The sequence below is a fragment of the Coregonus clupeaformis genome, chromosome 34, assembly GCF_020615455.1.
Source record: "Coregonus clupeaformis isolate EN_2021a chromosome 34, ASM2061545v1, whole genome shotgun sequence".
NCBI classification, from domain to species: Eukaryota; Metazoa; Chordata; class Actinopteri; order Salmoniformes; family Salmonidae; genus Coregonus; species Coregonus clupeaformis.
In genome coordinates this window covers 31,884,402-31,905,014 of record NC_059225.1, presented here as the reverse complement: position 1 = coordinate 31,905,014, position 20,613 = coordinate 31,884,402, and the positions used below count along the sequence as shown (strand labels likewise).

General features: G+C 41.1%; 1 protein-coding gene across 1 annotated transcript; it reads left to right on the top strand.

The window, feature by feature from the left end:
- Positions 1-1,069: 1,069 nt before the first annotated feature.
- Positions 1,070-19,640, top strand: LOC121549559 (transmembrane protein 236-like). Its single transcript, XM_041861353.2, has 4 exons — positions 1,070-1,347; positions 1,703-1,775; positions 17,327-17,450; positions 18,025-19,640. Exons 1-4 carry the CDS (start codon positions 1,076-1,078, stop codon positions 18,801-18,803), a joined length of 1,248 nt encoding a protein of 415 aa, XP_041717287.2. The 5' UTR covers positions 1,070-1,075; the 3' UTR covers positions 18,804-19,640.
- The last annotated feature ends 973 nt before the right edge of the window (positions 19,641-20,613 follow it).

Below are 20,613 nucleotides of genomic sequence, written 5' to 3'. Positions count from 1 at the left end.
GTCACAGGACAAGTCTAACACTTACTTATACTCAAGCAGATTACCAGGAAATTACTTTTTCATTCTACAAGCTCACTACACAGCAGCTCCATAAGTTCACTACAAAAATTCCCAACTGTTTCAAATGTTCAAACACATTATTCAAGATGGTCACTACACCACACATCAATCACCAGGACATTACTTTTTATGTCAAACAGGTGCTTTACTTCAAAGGAACAGCTGCACCATCAAGTTACATAAGCACTCACTGGATAGTGTGAGAACATCTGGACAGGATGTCATTAACAGGGTCAAACACAGGTCACAGCAAAGCCCATCAATCACTTTTTGACAACAACCATCTACTATATTCTCTCTCCTCTCTCTTCTCCCAGGCTTTCTATTCCTCCCTCCTTCCCTTGTTCTTCTCTTCCTGTCTCCCCTACACTCATTTCTGTCTGGTCTGGAAGGGGAAACATAATCTCTACATCTGTTTTATGGCTTTTGGTTGCAGTCCAACACTGTTGTGCCACACTGCTGGCAGAGTGTTGCAGAGTACCACTAGATGGGGATGTGTAGTCATGGCAGGACGAACATACAAATCACAGGACAGCCAAATGATAAAAAGAGCGTGCTCGCTCACTGCTCCTTTAAATGACATGGGACTGCAAGTGTTTGGCGTGGTCCTTGATGATTCTGCTCCATAGGTATATTTTCCTCTAGGTTTCACATCTCTTCCCGGTCTTCACCCTCTTTCTGAAAGATATTACCCTTGAAGGGCCAGAGAGAGAGAGACAAATTGTTTGCAACATTCATATATAAAGAGGTTAGCGGGGCAGTCACATCACACCGTCATGACAGCGGCGATAAAGATACACAATGCCTAGTGCAGTGTAAGCAAACGGCAGAGCAGCGAGCGGGAGCTGTGGCGTGTGGAAAATGCTAGTGGACACAGACAATGCACCAGGCCCAGGCCTGACCAGCCCTCAGACGGACAGGGGTCGCCTCACTGCGGACAACATCCCCCTCTCTCCCTCCCTCCCTCTTTTTTTTTCTTTTTTTCGGTTCCCCACAGCGCAGGGGCTGCCACAGCATGGCCTCGGGGAGGACACTGAAGTTCGCCCTTTGCGAGGTGCTGCAGTTTGCAGGCCTGTGCGTGCCGCTCTTCATCATCATGCAAAGGTTCGCCCTCATCGTGGCGCGGGTCAAGAGTGTGGCGCAGCCGCCCGGCGACGCCAGCACCGCCTACTGGCTTATCGTGGCCTCCTCCATCGCCTATGTCACCTCCACAGCCCTGCTGGTCTGGGTGCCCATGAAGTACATGGTGTTCACAAATAAGAAGTTCCTTGTCGGCAGGAAGAAGTGGTGAGTGTCTTTCTGGTCTATCTGGTCTGTCTGTTCTGCGGCCTAGCTGGAAATCTATGCTAGGAGCTGTGTCTGAGCTGTAGCTGTAATATACCAGCACAGTGTTTTCTGGACCTGAGCCTTGTGGTGTAGTAATGGTTGTCTGGTCTGTTTGGCGTGAACCTGACCGGTAGCTATGCTGTGTCTGACTCGACTGGCCTGCAATTGGTTTGGCCGTAGCCGGGCCACATCTATCATGCCAACATTGAGCATTTCCAAATGCATTAATATTTTCCTTTTTCATAACCTCTAGCCTATGACTATTGCTCCTTTCTCTCTTTCCTTCTCCCTCTCTCGGTCTGTCTCTCTCTCTCAGGAGGCCGGTGGCCCTGGTCTATGTGATCCTCTCCACATTACCCTGCTTTGCCTTTCTCATTGCCAGCTCAGAGGTAAACCATGTGACCCTGGTGTTATCCATCATTTGTTTATGCTCGTCTCAGTGTGTCTATGTTTCTGTGACCTTTGACTTAGATTCACTGTTGTAGGTGACCTTTGACACTCAACCTGTTGGTTACCTCTGAAATGAGAGTGACACTTACAAAGAGACATTCTAACTCAGAGGTATTCACATCCAGGCCTTGAGGTCTATACTGCCGGTTTCCTGGTACCCCTGGTAGTTAATTAATAGATTAATGATGCTGTTGATTAGCTCGAGTCCACTCACCTGATGTACCAGGTCCGAATCAGTATAGATGATTCCATCCATATCTAATCCTACTGAGCACAATGGAGACTATCGTCTACACTCTTAAGGGTACAATATTGTTACCTGGAGTACAAGTAGATCAAAATACACACTATGTACCTTCAGAGGTACACATGTGATCTTACAAGTGCCTTTTAGGGTACTGTGTGGATAAAGAGTATAATGGTACATTTTTGTACCCAATATTTTGAACATAAATGTACAATCATGACACTCTTACTCTCAACATAAGGTGAAGACACATTTCTGTTTCCCAGGGTACAAACGTATTTTGTGTACCCTTAACTCTTGATGGTACTGATCTGTACCTTTGCTTAGCATAAAAGCAATGTATTCAAGAAAAGTACATATTTGTACCCACCATAAGGTACAATTATGATTTTTTGCCACCTAAAAATAACTAACGACTTTGTCACTAGGGTGGTACCCTATAAAGGCACATTTGTACCATAATCATTATCATCATCATATTTCTCAGCATGCTCTGCTCCAGGTAAATTTTTTTAGTTGTTTTTATATCTGTGTTTTTGCATGTACACTGTTCAAAAGTTTGGGGTTACTGTTTTCGAAAGAAAAGCAATTATTTTGTCCATTAAAATAACATCAAATTGATTAGAAATATAGTATAGACAAATAACTTTCTTCTGAAACTCGTCAGTCTATTCTTGTTCTGAGAAATGAAGGCTATTCCATGCAAGAAATTGCCAAGAAACTGAAGATCTCTTACAACGCTGTGTACTACTCCCTTCACAGAACAGCACAAACTGGCTCTAACCAGAATAGATAGAAAGAGGAATGGGAGGCCCCGGTGCACATCTGAGCAAGAGGACAATACATTAGAGTGTCTAGTTTGAGAAACAGATGCCTCACAGGTCCTCAACTGGCAGCTTAATTTAATAGTACCCGCAAAACACTAGTCTCAATGTCAACAGTGAAGAGGTGACTCCGGGATGCTGACCTTTTAGGCAGAGTTGCAAAGAAAAAGCCATATCTCAGACTGGCCAATAAAAATAAAAGATTAAGATGGGCAGTCTGAGATATGGCTTTGCGGTGTTCTGTGAAGGGAGTAGTACACAGCTGTTATGATGAGTTTCTAGGTATCAAGTGATTACGAATGTAAGGATGTAGTTAGACACTTTTGATGGGGAGTTCATATTAGTATTTAATATGTTCCATGGTTAGTTATAACAGAAGGACAGAGCTTTGCCTCTATCATCTCCTTCACTCCAGAACAAAGATCCACTCTCTCTATATATACACTCTCTTACAAGTCTCTCCACGAACATCTGGTAATCATCATTGGCACTCTTATTATTCTTTACCCCAAGTCAGTATATCCTGTCCATCAATCATGCTGTCATAAACATCAGTAATCTCCTTTGACATATGGAATGCAGACTCCGTGGCAACAAGCCAATTATCTAGTAACTCTAACCTGGTCCCCACATTACTATGACATGACATCATTACACTATAAAAACCTCATATCAATCCACTTTTTTTTTTCTTATTTTGTGGTAAGTAAGATCACTTAACCCCCAACAATTCATATAAAGTACAATATTCCCAATCAGTAGTATATATACAGTGGGGAGAACAAGTATTTGATATACTGCCGATTTTGCAGGTTTTCCTACTTACAAAGTATGTAGAGGTCTGTCATTTTTATCATAGGTACACTTCAACTGTGTGAGACGGAATCAAAAAAATCCAGAAAATCACATTGTATGATTTTTATGTAATTAATTTGCATTTTAGTGCATGACATAAGTATTTGATCATCTACCAACCAGTAAGAATTCCGGCTCTCACAAACCTGTTAGTTTTTATTTAAGAAGCCCTCCTGTTCTCCACTCATTACCTGTATTAACTGCACCTGTTTGAACTCGTTACCTGTATAAAATACACCTGTCCACACACTCAATCAAACAGACTCCAACCTCTCCACAATGGCCAAGACCAGAGAGCTGTGTAAGGACATCAGGGATAAACTTGTAGAACTGCGCAAGGCTGGGATGGGCTACAGGACAATAGGCAAGCAGCTTGGTGAGAAGGGAACAACTGTTGGCGCAATTATTAGAAAATTTAAGAAGTTCAAGATGACGGTCAATCACCCTCGGTCTGGGGCTCCATGCAAGATCTCACCTCGTGGGGCATCAATGATCATGAGGAAGGTGAGGGATCAGCCCAGAACTACACGGCAGGACCTGGTCAATGACCTGAAGAGAGCTGGGACCACAGTCTCAAAGAAAACCATTAGTAACACACTACGCCGTCATGGATTAAAATCCTGCAGCGCACGCAAGGTCCCCCTGCTCAAGCCAGCGCATGTCCAGGCCCGTCTGAAGTTTGCCAATGACCATCTGGATGATCCAGTCTCCAGACCTGAACCCAATACAAAAATCTTTGGAGGAAGCTGAAAGTCTGTATTGCCCAGCGACAGCCCCGAAACCTGAAGGATCTGGAGAAGGACTGTATGGAGGAGTGGGCCAAAATCCCTGCTGCGGTGTGTGCAAACCTGGTCAAGACCTACAGGAAACGTATGATCTCTGTAATTGCAAACAAAGGTTTCTGTACCAAATATTAAGTTCTGCTTTTCTGATGTATCAAATACTTATGTCATGCAATAAAATGCAAATTAATTACTTTAAAATCATACAATGTGATTTTCTGGATTTTTGTTTTAGATTCCGTCTCTCACAGTTGAAGTGTACCTATGATAAAAATTACAGACCTCTACATGTTTGTAAGTAGGAAAACCTGCAAAATCGGCAGTGTATCAAATACTTGTTCTCCCTACTGTATATACCGACTACCCAAATTAGCAAATTTAGATCAATCCAATTTTATTATCAACACAGCTAAGCAACCCCTCTTTCTCCCCCGGCACTTAAATCTTCTGGCGTCTCTTCATTATGTTCTTCAGACATCTTCACATTTCAAAATTACTTGCCCATGACAATGTCAAACTACAATGTCTCATTCGAGTCACCACCAACTCCACAACCTCATTGTCTTGTCCATTTGCCAACCATTATGCCCACAACATCAGAAATGTTGCATTTGAACATATGTTTCTCCTTTCTCACTCAATGGTGGACTCCTTTCCCACTCCTTCGAGATAATAACATGAGAAAATCTTTTGATATCTTCAATTGGTTGTTGTAGACCAGTTGCATGTAGACGTGGTATTTTACAAAAACATCTTCAACGCCTCTGATATTCATCTTCAGCCGGTTCATAAGTTGTTACTTTTATTTATTTAGGTTCACACCATGCTAGTCCAAATTATCCCTGCCATGCATCAAGACACCATCTGTATTTATCTCACTAGGAGACAAAACATAACAGTTTAATTGATTTCAATTCTAATCCAATAAATCCATATAAACATTTACCATATGACAAATTATTATTTTTTAACAATTATTCTTAATACCAATTTCTAATATACTTCCCAATTTCTGTTCACATCGCTCTGTGTAGCGTCCTTCTTGCATCGCACCAATATGGATTCAAGATTCACTGCTGCAATGACACACAGACATTAACATAAAAACAAAAACAAAAACAATGTTCCACAGTGGCAGTTCCATCTTCCTCCTCTGATGTTTGATTACCTCCTATAGTGGGACAAATAGATTTACAAATCTGTCTCTGCTACTACTGTCCCCTCCATTGAGATAGTCAGCAACAACTAGTACTAACCACTTCACCTAGATTCTGTCCAGCTCTTACTTCTGTAGTCCTCTACTGCCACACAGTCTCCCATGCACAGAACATGCCCAGATTCTCCTTTCATGTTGACAGAGTTGCCTTCACCTTTTTGAAAGAAAACTTCATAACATTGTTAGTTGATACACTCCTGAGTGGCGCAGTGTGCCACTAGAGATCCTGGTTCGAATCCAGGCTCTGTCGCAGCTGGCCGCGACCGGGAGACTCATGGGCGGCGCACAATTGGCCCAGCGTCGTCCAGGTAGGGGAGGGAATGGCCGGCAGGGATGTAGCTCAGTTGATAGAGCATGGCGTTTGCAACGGCAGGGTTGTGGGTTCGATTCCCATGGGGGCCAGTATAAAAAAATATGTATTCACTAACTGTAAGTCGCTCTGGATAAGAGCGTCTGCTAAGTGACTAAAATGTAATACACAATATGCTACTTTACACAGTCTTCTTATCAATCAGTCAGGAAAAGTCTCTATTAGGAAGTGCACATTCTTGGATCTTGTTATAGTCACTTGTTTCCATAGACATGCCTCCACTACATTATACCTTATACCAAAAATACATTTTCACCTAAATATTTAACCTAACCCATAACACATTAATTACTACTGCTCATATTCTTACTACAATATGCAAATGTGCCAATAAATCCTCTTACCATCATTACTACCCCCTGTTCTGAACACGAGTCACAACGTGATTCATGCTTTCAAAAACAAAACACCAAGATTGCCTAAATTAAAATGACAACATTTGATAATACCTCAACTTACTTCTATCCCGTAAAGTAATCCAAGATTAGTACAATTGACTAGCAACATGTATTCCTCATTCAGGGAAAGCTCTCTCTCTCTTTTGTTATTTTATGGTTCGAATCACATATATTATTACCAAATTATAAACTTCTTCACACTTTTCAGCATTATAAATTATCCTCAACTCAGTAAAATGAACTATCTTAAAATCCTCAGCCCTTGTTTCTAGGATTTCCAGTGTGGATGATCAAATTACACTAGAAAGTCAGTACAGAGTTCAGAGGTCATTGAAATCATTCAATTAAATGTTCCATCCTATAGTATACTAAACATTACCAACATTCAAAACATTTCATAAATGTTGTGTACCCCAGGTGTACATTAAGTCCGCATGACATTTATTCTCATAAGAAATCATGTATACCCAAAACTCAGTCAAAAAAGAAAAGAAAACTTCACACAATTCACTGTGTGTGCTCCTTTAAGACTTATCACCTTTGACCTGTTAAAAATTGTACAATCAAAATAAGAACCCTATATAAACATCATCCTTGGTGGGTTGTGTGTTTATTTGAAAAACTCAATTGAAAAACAACAAACAAAAATAGCCAGTCCTTACTTAATTTGGTAGCTCCCTTTTACGACCTAATACTGCCTAACTTCACTAAACTGCTCCCCCTAGCCCTTGGCAACATTCCAATGAGATAAGGAAATCCCCTTTCTCCTGGAAGAGAAATTATACATTTTATTAACATTTAATTACAATCAGTAATCCAAAGATAGTAAGTACGCATAAAACATGATACAGATATACAGTCTTATCTCATCAATAATCGTTTGTATCTAATTCCTTATAACTACTCCATAAAAAGATTATATAAAATCTCTCAAAAGATGAAAACCACTCAAAGTTCCTCAAGTATACAATGATTGTGTTTAATTAATTACCCTTCAAATCATATCCTCTTTAAATCTCACAATGATTATTGAACCCCTAAATCTGCTCCATGCGATCCCATATCAAATGATCCATTATCGTTTACTTGATCAACAACATAGGAAATATCTGTTTCCCCTTCTATTGTTCCTGTCACCCCTGTAAATGTCATATTTAATTCATTAACCAATACAATCACGTACTCCGCATAAGTAAGACGTGACATTTTATCCCAGGCATCTATTTAAAAATTGTTTGCTACGTTGTCTCCTACTCTCCCCTTAACATAATGCAATAGGAGACTTCCATCAATCCTGGAAAAAAAACTCAGAAGACACTAGAAAATACCACGTTTCATTAAGTTCACTACACCTTCTAATATAAACCTATAACCCCTTTCTAGTCATTTAATCATCGCAACCTGTTGCATTGATATTTTAAAATATAAACCTATTGTTTAATAACTTCATACTTATAAACAATGTTTACTTAATCCATCATCCTAATAGTAAAAACTATATCCCATTGTTCAGCGTACCATAACAGATTATCGTTTTTAGAATTAATGAATCATGTCATTAGTAAATTGTCTCCACAAAGCACAACTACCTAATAACATATTTTCATTCACCTAAATATAAAGAATTATTTTAATACCCGTCTATTAAACAATCCAATTCAACATCAATTCAACATGTCTCATCAAACAATACAATTCACCATTTCTCAACACTCACTGAACCTACTTTTATTTTCAAACACAGACAACCCTCTATAATCTTAATTATTCTCTATTGCTGACTTTCCATCTAACGTTCCTTTAACAGATGACAAATTATTTAAAATTATAGTCAAAACAAATAAAACATATCTTCACAGCTATGCAACTTTGATTACTATGTTATACTATCCTCTATGTGTTGGTAAAACAATCCCTTTCACATAATGTTATCAATTCACCTAGTAATCTAGGTCAACAGCATCAATGTAAAAGTTTTGCTTTCTGTCCCTACCTGGGTTTGAACCAGGGACCCTCTACACACATCAACATTTACCATCGAAACACCATTACCCGTCGCTCCACAAAATCCGCTATCCTTGCAAAGCAAGTTAAGCAACTACTTCCAAGTCGCATAGCAAGTTACGTCACCACTCTAAACATCACTAGTTCTCAACACTAACTAGCTAGCCCTTTCACACCAAACATTCAACCCCCTATGACTTCCTTCTCCACAGCAACCACTGATCCTTGTACACCTAACATAACCCATAATGTCCCTTACAGCGCTCACACGTTACAGCGAGCCCCAAAGGTTAACACCCGCAGACACAAAACATGGAAATTCTTCCATTTCTTACTAGTAGACAAAATAAAACACACTCTCAAACAGCGTTCTACATTTATCTCTATCGTAGGGTTTAAAAACTAATGTAACAACATTAACCATCCTAAATTGCTGTAGTAACGTCATGTTTGGTTCAGTTTATCACCAATCCTCCATTATTAGAATACATCAGATCTAGGTAAATATCCTTTCCAAGTAGGCTAGAAGTAACACCAAACACTTGTTGTATTTTACCATCATATATTGAATTTATCCATTTAATCAATATCCAATTTATTCATAGACATTACGCCACCATTCTCAATCGTGTAATCTAGCAAACCCTTAGGCAACGCCAAAAAATGACTACCACGCAATCGTCTCTCTATACCTGTTAAATAAGTGAGTCTTTCTATTTGAACCAAGACACGCTACAAATCTTCCATTCAACATCACCAAACCAAATACTCTGTATTATCTGTTCAAGCAACACATACCAGCAGTTGAATTACACTCATAAATATAGATTTGACTCTATGCCATTGAAATGAGAAATAAATTCCACAAATAGCTCAATTACAATGGTTTCTCATCTTACCCTCTGATACAAAATGAAGTTCCATCACTTCACTACGTTAGCTCTACCCTGATAATTAGTTCAATGGAAACCCTATATTGGCTTTGTACTATATTATACATTACGTCTATAACCACATTACTTATGGTCAGTTTATTCCTTAAACCTTATTTTTACATTTACATTTTAGTCATTTAGCAGACGCTCTTATCCAGAGCGACTTACAGTTAGTGATTACATATATATTTTTTTTATACTGGAATCGAACCCACAACCCTGGCGTTGCAAACGCCATGCTCTATCAACTGAGCTACATCCCTGCCGGCCATTCCCTCCCCTACCCTGGACGACGCTGGGCCAATTGTGCGCCGCCCATGAGTCTCCCGGTCGCGGCCGGCTGCGACAGAGCCTGGATTCGAACCAGGATCTCTAGTGGCACAGTTAGCACTGCGATGCAGTGCCTTAGACCACTGCGCCACTCCTTATCTCTATCATATGATCCAACAACGGTAAAAACTTAGAAAACCCATATTAATTACTTCCCCACCCATGACGTACGTCTACGTTTGGGTGAACAAGTTAATACATATATAACGTTAGAAACTTCTAGGTACTCACATCAAATAATCCCTTCATGGTGTTTTTAACCATTCTTAATCGACACAAATCACTTCTTCAAACATTTTCCCAGCGTAACCAAAAATAGACTGTAATTTCCCGGACACTGCCCTGCCTGTCCAGACAATACAGACCTTTCCACTACACTCTAAAATAACCTCACAATCTCCATACCACTCCTTGATATTCTATGAATTAATTATGTTATATATCGTAACTTCTTATGCACCCCTCAGATTCAAATTATTTTCTGCTCTTTGTTCCTAAAATCGCCCATGTTGTCCCATTAAATTACTTAACTTTACATTACTTTGACAAAATACTTATTCTAACTGTGGATTTGCCTGTAATCATTTCGTCATTTCCTGTCTCTCACTTCGAGTTAAATGAAGCTCTGCTTTACTCTTACTGGTGACTTTTTTTTTTCTCCAGATATCGGTCTACTAAGCTGGCCATTCATTATTACTATTAGTTCATGCAATTATTAGTAATTAAATACATACATTAAAAATCCCCATCCTGATCTGTATTAAAATGTAGTTCCTATAAATGTCATTTTGGTGCTATGATTCAATATGTTACATTGCATTGGCTCCATCTCCTGGTCGTTTTGAGTAATTCCGTTTTCTAATTCTCTCCTCATTGTATAATGTTCTACCACAGTATTCTTAAACATTCATGGCCTCAAACCATATCCATGATCAAACTCTTAAATATGAATGGCCTCAAACCATGTCCTTCATGGCCTCAAACCATAATGATAAAGGGCTCTAACATTTATCCCTAAGTCTGCTGAGGACTTGAACCTCACAACTTTTAACCTTTTTAGTATTGTCTTTTTACTAAGGACTGTACTCTTCAACCGAAGAATTTTAACCTTCAACCGTAGGCCTCGAACCTACACCAAAATACCTTGTAGGGCCTTTATAACCTTCTACCAACGAATCGCACCTCTTCATCATGGCCTCAAACCATATCTCTTTCGACACAGGACTCGAACCTATGTACCAAAATACCTTATTCTATTTCATAATGTCGTACACTGTATAATCTCGTCATGTTGAGGACTCGAACCTCTGACCTATGTTATCGTAGTACACATTAAAATTTCCTACGCCCACTATTGTTACACCCATTCTCCTTCTTCTCTGTTGATTTTTTAGTCATTACTCTGACCGAACCCTTAGAAACATAGCACCCTATTATTGTCTAATTTGATAATTCTCCTTACATCCCACTAAACAACTCAATACCACCCATCGTCCACCTTTTAAAATATAGAATTTTAAAAGTCCGTTACAGCTAAACCTTACCACAGATAAGCAGAATTTGACATAATAAAAAAAATGAAAGTCTGCTTACCTGTTAGTTTGGCTGTATACTGCATCCTGTTCGTTTAGACGCCAATCTGTTATGATGGGTTTCTAGGTATCAAGTGATTACGAATGTCAGGATGTACTTAGATACTTTTGATGGGGAGTTCATATTAGTATTTAATATGTTCCATGGTTAGTTATAACAGAAGGACAGAGCTTTGCCTCTATCATCTCCCTCACTCCAGAACAAAGATCCACTCTCTCTATATATACACTCTGTTACAAGTCTCTCCACGAACATCTGGTAATCATCATGGGTACTCCCATTCTTTGATGTCATTACTCTTTACCCCAAGTCAGTGTATCCTGTCCATCAATCAGGCTATCATAAACATCAGTAATCTCCTTTGACATAAGGAATGTAGACTCCGTGGCACCAAGCCACTTATCTGGTAACTCTAACCTGGTCCCCACGATACTATGACATGACATCATTACACTATAAAAACCTCATATCAACAGCGTTGTACGAGATCTTGAGTTTCTTGGCAATTTCTCGCATGGAATAGCCTTCATTTCTCAGAACAAGAATAGACTGACGAGTTTCAGAAGAAAGTTATTTGTTTCTGGCCATTTTGAGCCTGTAATCGAACCCACAATTGCTGATGCTCCAGATACTCAACTAGTCTCAAGAAGGCCAGTTTTATTGCTTCTTTAATCAGCACAACAGTTTTCAGCTGTGCTAACATAATTGCAAAAGGGTTTTCTAATGATCAATTAGCCTTTTAAATTGATAAACTTGGATTAGCACACACAATGTGCCATTGGAACACAGGACTGATGGTTGCTGATAATGGGCCTCTGTACGCCTATGTACAGTGGGGAGAACAAGTATTTGATACACTGCCGATTTTGCAGGTTTTCCTACTTACAAAGCATGTAGAGGTCTGTAATTTTTATCATAGGTACACTTCAACTGTGAGAGACGAAATCACATTGTATGATTTTTAAGTAATTAATTTGCATTTTATTGCATGACATAAGTATTTGATACATCAGAAAAGCAGAACTTAATATTTGGTACAGAAACCTTTGTTTGCAATTACAGAGATCATACCTTTCCTGTAGGTCTTGACCAGGTTTGCACACACTGCAGCAGGGATTTTGGCCCACTCCTCCATACAGACCTTCTCCAGATAACTTCAGGTTTCGGGGCTGTCGCTGGGCAATAAGGACTTTCAGCTCCCTCCAAAGATTTTCTATTGGGTTCAGGTCTGGGGACTGGCTAGGCCACTCCAGGACCTTGAGATGATTCTTACGGAGCCACTCCTTAGTTGCCCTGGCTGTGTGTTTCGGGTCGTTGTCATGCTGGAAGACCCAGCCACGACCCATCTTCAATGCCCTTACTGAGGGAAGGAGGTTGTTGGCCAAGATCTCGCGACATGCGCTGGCTTGAGCAGGGGGACCTTGACGGCGTAGTGTGGTCCCAGCTCTCTTCAGGTCATTGACCAGGTCCTGCCGTGTAGTTCTGGGCTGATCCCTCACCTTCCTCATGATCATTGATGCCCCACGAGGTGAGATCTTGCATGGAGCCCCAGACCGAGGGTGATTGCCCGTCATCTTGAACATCTTCCATTTTCTAATAATTGCGCCAACAGTTGTTGCCTTCTCACCAAGCTGCTTGCCTATTGTCCTGTAGCCCATCCCAGCCTTGTGCAGGTCAACAATTTTATCCCTGATGTCCTTACACAGCTCTCTGGTCTTGGCCATTGTGGAGAGGTTGGAGTCTGTTTGATTGAGTGTGTGGACATGTGTCTTTTATACAGGTAACGAGTTCAAACAGGTGCAGTTAATACAGGTAATGAGTGGAGAACAGGAGGGCTTCTTAATGAAAAACTAACAGGTATGTGAGAGCCGGAATTCTTATTGGTTGGTAGGTGATAAAATACTTATGTCATGCAATAAAATGCAAATGAACTATTTAAAAATCATACAATGTGATTTTCTGGATTTTTGTTTTAGATTCCATCTCTCACAGTTGAAGTGTACCTATGATAAAAATTACAGACCTCTACATGCTTTGTAAGTAGGAAAACCTGCAAAATCGGCAATGTATCAAATACTTGTTCCCGCACTGTAGATATTCCATAAAAAAATAGCAGTTTCCAGCTACAATAGCCATGTACAACATTAGCAATGTCTACACTGTATTTCTGATCAATTTGATGTTATTTTAATGGACAAAGAAATTGCTTTTCTTTCGAAAACAAGGACATTTCTAAGTGACCCCAAACTTTTCAATGGTAGTGTATATTGATTGATTAATTGATTGATCTTATGCTACACAAAGATAAATAGCATATATTTTTCTAAACTAATCCAATCAGTTAGTTATATTTTTTGCACCCGTTATTGAAATGGTTGGTCCAGTTTAAATGGCTTAGGTAGTCTCCTCACAATATTCCTAACCCTGGCTGTCATTCTGAAGGCAGGTTGCAGGTGAATAACAATCCCAACTGTTGGACATCTTAACTCTGGCTGGATTCTGATAGGAATTACACATTACTTTGCAAGCCATCATAATGTGACTTACAGGTACGGTTCCCAGGTTTTCCAGAAATCCCGGTTGAAAGATTTGTGGCATTGGGAGCGAATAACTAGGAAATATGGAACCCATCAACCAGGATTTCTGGAAAATCAGGGAATTTTGGGAAAGTTACAATAATTTTGCAACCCTACTTGCAGGCCTGATGTGGCCTGTAAACTATGAGGTTCAGGCCACTGTATTAGGGTAAAATGTGTTTAATTTTAATGATAACATTCACCTAGGAACTTACTTGGTGAAGGTCACAGTACTGAAAATGAACGAATTAAACAATCATGTCTCTGTTACTAACAAATACAGTCAATTCTACAATTCACTCGAAAAGGCAAGGCACACCAGGAAATTATATTGGAGGCATGGCTTAGTGGGGGCGTGGTTTTCAGTTAGTTATTTTTTGGCCACATGTGAGTGGAAGTGTTGTACCAGTTTAAGTGGTCTATGGTAGAGGTACATTTTTGCTACTTTCAAGGAACAAATGGCTTTGTTACTGTGGTGGTTCCCTATAAAGGAAAAATATTCATTTTCTAGAAACATGCTTTTGTACCTGTGGACTATATGTAAGAAAGGTACTATCCATGGTATGAACTGGGGTACAATTATGTATCTATAACTAAAGGTACAAAAGGCGTACTACATGGTACCACCCCAGTGAGAAGCATTTGTACCCCTTTGGGAACAAATCTATAAAAAAAAAAATCTGAGTGTACCATCATGACACAACCACGGGATAATTAAGTTATTTGAAGTGCGGTGTCCTAGCGGGGGGGTCTTATGAGAGAGGAAGGGGTAAAGTTGATGAGTTGAGAGTAGTGATGTTACGTTTGATCCCGGAGCTCCGAGGCATACGTCGAATGTACTTCGAAGCAGTGTGCCGATTCCTTTATTACATTATCAGAAGCATGTGATTAATGACGTCCGGCGCTTCGTTTCATTGAACAACCACCTGATTGGTTTGGTAGAAGACAAAAATGCTACGCTGCGCACAGGCTACAGGGTGTGGGACGTCATGAATAATAATTTGGTTGCTCTAAATTATTTTTACCAGCAGGTGCCACTACTGTACACTGTGTTGATCAAAGTCTCGAGTAATGAACTTATTTTTGACACAATTGGCTGGAAAACCTAGTTGAGAGGAACAGTTAAGTTCTCAGGGGAGCAATCTACAGCCCTATGGCCAAGGAGCTACTGATAAGCAGCTGAGTTCCTCTTCCTGTCCCAGCTTCCCTGGTCACATCAACTGTCCATCTGGCACTTTACCACTTCCTGTCTGTGAAGAGCCCACCTCTTATGAGTCCACTTTCTAGAGGTTCCTGAAGGTCCAGGGGTGACGTCAGGTCCATGGCTTATCTACTCTCTTTTACATGAGAGAAGCCATAAATTCAGCTCTTTTGTTCTGTGTCCTGTAGGCAAGTAGTCCTGAGTTAAGCACATGCCAGAGCTACAAGTGATTAGCCCACTAACCCAGTGTCACAGAGGGTATATAGCAGTCATAGGGTGCCATGTAGTGTTTGGAGAAGCCAAGCTGGCACAGGACTGTCACATGACTGGCACATGACCGTTTCATTAGATCACAATCAGGGCTAGAAATTGTAATGATAGCTGCTTTATTGAGGAACAATGTACTTACCATGACTGATGTGGTGTCCCACCTAGCTATCTTAACATACAGTGGGGGAAAAAAGTATTTAGTCAGCCACCAATTGTGCAAGTTCTCCCACTTAAAAAGATGAGAGAGGCCTGTAATTTTCATCATAGGTACACGTCAACTATGACAGACAAATTGAGGAAAAAAAATCCAGAAAATCACATTGTAGGATTTTTTATGAATTTATTTGCAAATTATGGTGGAAAATAAGTATTTGGTCACCTACAAACAAGCAAGATTTCTGGCTCTCACAGACCTGTAACTTCTTCTTTAAGAGGCTCCTCTGTCCTCCACTCGTTACCTGTATTAATGGCACCTGTTTGAACTTGTTATCAGTATAAAAGACACCTGTCCACAACCTCAAACAGTCACACTCCAAACTCCACTATGGCCAAGACCAAAGAGCTGTCAAAGGACACCAGAAACAAAATTGTAGACCTGCACCAGGCTGGGAAGACTGAATCTGCAATAGGTAAGCAGCTTGGTTTGAAGAAATCAACTGTGGGAGCAATTATTAGGAAATGGAAGACATACAAGACCACTGATAATCTCCCTCGATCTGGGGCTCCACGCAAGATCTCACCCCGTGGGGTCAAAATGATCACAAGAATGGTGAGCAAAAATCCCAGAACCACATGGGGGACCTAGTGAATGACCTGCAGAGAGCTGGGACCAAAGTAACAAAGCCTACCATCAGTAACACACTACGCCGCCAGGGACTCAAATCCTGCAGTGCCAGACGTGTCCCCCTGCTTAAGCCAGTACATGTCCAGGCCCGTCTGAAGTTTGCTAGAGTGCATTTGGATGATCCAGAAGAGGATTGGGAGAATGTCATATGGTCAGATGAAACCAAAATAGAACTTTTTGGTAAAAACTCAACTCATCGTGTTTGGAGGACAAAGAATACTGAGTTGCATCCAAAGAACACCATACCTACTGTAAAGCATGGGGGTGGAAACATCATGCTTTGGGGCTGTTTTTCTGCAAAGGGACCAGGACGACTGATCCGTGTAAAGGAAAGAATGAATGGGGCCATGTATCGTGAGATTTTGAGTGAAAACCTCCTTCCATCAGCAAGGGCATTGAAGATGAAACGTGGCTGGGTCTTTCAGCATGACAATGATCCCAAACACACCGCCCGGGCAACGAAGGAGTGGCTTCGTAAGAAGCATTTCAAGGTCCTGGAGTGGCCTAACCAGTCTCCAGATCTCAACCCCATAGAAAATCTTTGGAGGGAGTTGAAAGTCCGTGTTGCCCAGCGACAGCCCCAAAACATCACTGCTCTAGAGGAGATTTGCATGGAGGAATGGGCCAAAATACCAGCAACAGTGTGTGAAAACCTTGTGAAGACTTACAGAAAACGTTTGACCTGTGTCATTGCCAACAAAGGGTATATAACAAAGTATTGAGAAAATTTTGTCATTGACCAAATACTTATTTTCCACCATAATTTGCAAATAAATTCATTAAAAATCCTACAATGTGATTTTCTGGAAAAAAAATTCTCATTTTGTCTGTCATAGTTGACGTGTACCTATGATGAAAATTACAGGCCTCTCTCATCTTTTTAAGTGGGAGAACTTGCACAATTGGTGGCTGACTAAATACTTTTTTTCCCCACTGTACATGTCTTAACTGTAAGTTGCTCTGGATAAGAGTCTGCTAAATGACAAAAATGTAAATGCAATCTGATTCGAATCACAGATTGGTTTTGATCGTTGTTTTCTCTCAGGTGCAGATCAATAACAGTATAAGACAGGACACGTTCGCAGAGCTCCCCGTGTCGCTGGTGCTCTTCTCTCTCATCTCCATCGATATCGTGGAGAGGATCCGCCACTGTCGACTCACTGGACACGGTGAGAACACAAAGCTCTGTGTTCAACACACGTTTTAACTGAACACTAGCTAGCTACTGTAGTCTGAATAACACCTGATCCTCTGCCAACTCACTGAGCGCAATCTCTGTCACATGCAGCTGGACCTAGTGTCATTTCATTACGACAACAATACTGTACACTATCCGGGAATATGTTCTATCAGGAGATATGTATCTCAGGAAATGAACAGGAAATTCTCTGTACGACCCCCCAATTGATTTTTTTGTAACACAGTGCTGAATTGGAAAAAAAAACATGACATGTTCTAAGGACGGCTCTCAGTTTCTTGGAATCCCTTTATTCAAGGAAATAACCAGATCCCAAATGTTATCGTCCTTTTCCACTGATCAGAAATGCTATTGTATTATGGTAAAATATAGTACATATAAAGCCCAGAGAGACAATCGCTGTGTTGTGCTGTGTTCTACACTGTTGGGCTGTGTTCTACACTTTTGGGCTATGTTGTATGCATGTTTGTGCCATAATGAGATGTTCTGATCTGCGTCATTCTGTCATGGCTAACATACTCATGTGCTGTTGTCTTTCCGTCCAGCTAATGAATTGGACCAAGATACTGAGATCCCTTCCATTGTCCTCACGCACGTGGAGCACCTACGTGGAACCCCAGTGACACCGGGTAACCCAGCAAACCCTGCATCACCCGTAACGCCAGCTGTGCCCGGGCAACCTGCACAACCAGGGCAACCTGGTGGTCCGAATGGGCAGGACCAGAACGGGGCAGGCTCTCGACCAGAGGCCAATGGGACTTTCCAGGGGATGTCAGGGGGGATGCCAGGTAACCAGATACCAGGGAGACAGTTTAGCATCTCAGGCCTGAGCTCACGCTCGGCACGCTCGGCACGCTCGGCACGCTCGGCACGCTCGGCACGCTCGGCACACTCTGTCAGCACGTCGGTGGACCGCGGCGTCTCACCGTACGCCTCCACAGGGCCGCTGCACTTCCTGTGTGCCAGCGATGCCCGAGCCGAGGTATTTGTGGACAGCTTTCTGTTCTGGATGGACACGGTGGAGATGGTGAGGGTGGCTGGGCACCCGGCGGTCTACTACTCGGGCTGGGTGTTCCCTATCTACATTTTCAGCTACCTGTCGTGCCTGCGGCTGGTGGTCATGCCCCACAGTCCCCTGCTGTCATCGCTAGGCGTGGCCCTGCAGGATCTGCCCTTCCTGTTTGTGCGTATCGGCCTCATCGCCTTCTTCGGCTTTGTCACGCCCCTCCTCTACCTGATGAAGAACCTGCTTGTCTGCCTGGCCTACATCTACTTTAACTTTATGACCAAGCTGAGGGTTTTCAACACCGAGAGGATGTTCTGATCTGAGCCGCCAGCCAAAGATGAGAAAAAACAATGGACTAGAACCCACTGGGCAAAACTGGTTTCCACGTCATTTCAACCCCCCCCCCCCCAAAAAAAATGTGATGACGTTGAATCAACGTGGAAAACTGATTGAATTTGCAAAAAGTCATCAACGTAAGGGAATGTATTTTTGTGTCGAATTTTTGTTTTTAACCTAAATCCAATGTCATGGTGACATTTTTTGTTGATTTCACGTTGAATTCACATTAGTTGACAACTCAACCAAATGTAAATCAAAACTAGATGTTGAAATTACGTCTGTGCCCAGTGGGAATGGACTTTATAACAGAGACACCAAACCAAAAGCAGACAAAAACAACAACGGGCTCACACGGCGATGAGAAGAACGGGAGAGGATTCCTGTGTTCGGCACAGTGAAGAGAGATTGATCCATTTGATAATGATTATTCAGATTAAAGGAGGGACAGGATGACATTGTGGTGCTTTTTGCAGGCTAAAAGGGAACTCTTTGGCAATGTGTTCCCGTAAAGGGGATGGAGGACATTCACTGTCAGAGGACTATGTGCTGTCATAGTGTTATCTTATTTCCTATTTGTTCAATGTTGTTTTTTTAGCCCCCCCTCCCCAACTCCCCAACTCCCCTTGCCCCTTGTCCCCAACCTGAACCATGGCACTTTGAGAATGTAAAGAACCTGTCATGTCACTTCTTACAGATTTGATAACAGAGAATATATGATATTTCTATTCTATTACCATAAAGTGCAGTGAATTGTGTAAGAATATACATCAATGTTGTTATACATCCCAGATTTCTTTCCCTTGCTAGGTTATGATCATATCCACAAATTTAAAACAAAGCGTGAGTTTGTACAAATGAAACATATTTTTGGGTGTAAAAATGTATAAAGAAAAATAGAGACTCTGAGAAAAAAAGAAATCTGTTTTATGATATGATTTCAGGTGAGCATGAGCTGTGTATGACTGCATTTACACGCGTGCGTTAGTGAGAGTGTGTGTTTATTGTTAAAATGTTGTGCATGTATTGCACTGTATGTATAGTACATGACGTGTATGACTGTGTGTTCTTTTCAGGCTCCTCCCCAGCCTCATTCAGCCCACAATGGGGCGTCAGGGCTCCATGTTGGGCTCCCCACGAGAAGGTTGACGTTTATTGGGATGAGCCTTGTCCTTGAGGCAGAACTGAACAATTTCCACTAGATGGGCCAGCTGCAAAGTCAAAACTGGCTATATTGTAAAAAGTCATGAAAATGAAATTAGCTTTCTGGTCTTAATTTAAGGTTAGGGTTACGTTTTAGGGTTAGCAGTGTGTTTAAGGTTAAGGTTTAAAATCAGATCTATCTATCTAAAGGCCCTTATTTCGGCATAAAGTTATAATGATGTGTGTGCAGTGTGTGAAAATGCATACCAAACACTTTTTAAGCCAAACCAACTACCTAACTTTCTTTCAAATGTCATGTCTGCTGAAATTGTACTCTTATATGACATCAAAGTGATCACACACTACATTCTTGTCCTCAGAAAACACAAACATATCTTCATGACAGACTGTCACCTTATCTGTCCTGACCATCTTCCTGTTGATGTGGTCTTCTGTACTACTGGTCTCTTACATGGAATATTGTGAAATCCAGGATGTTCCTCATTCATCAAAAGGATAACAGTGTACACATTTCATGACCTCTGCCATGTCCTTGGAAAGAGGTGACCACTTGCTCTGTTTAGATCTTACATATCGTCCATAGAGAGCTGGTCCTGGTTCAGTTTGAGTGAGGCTTGTCTCATTGATG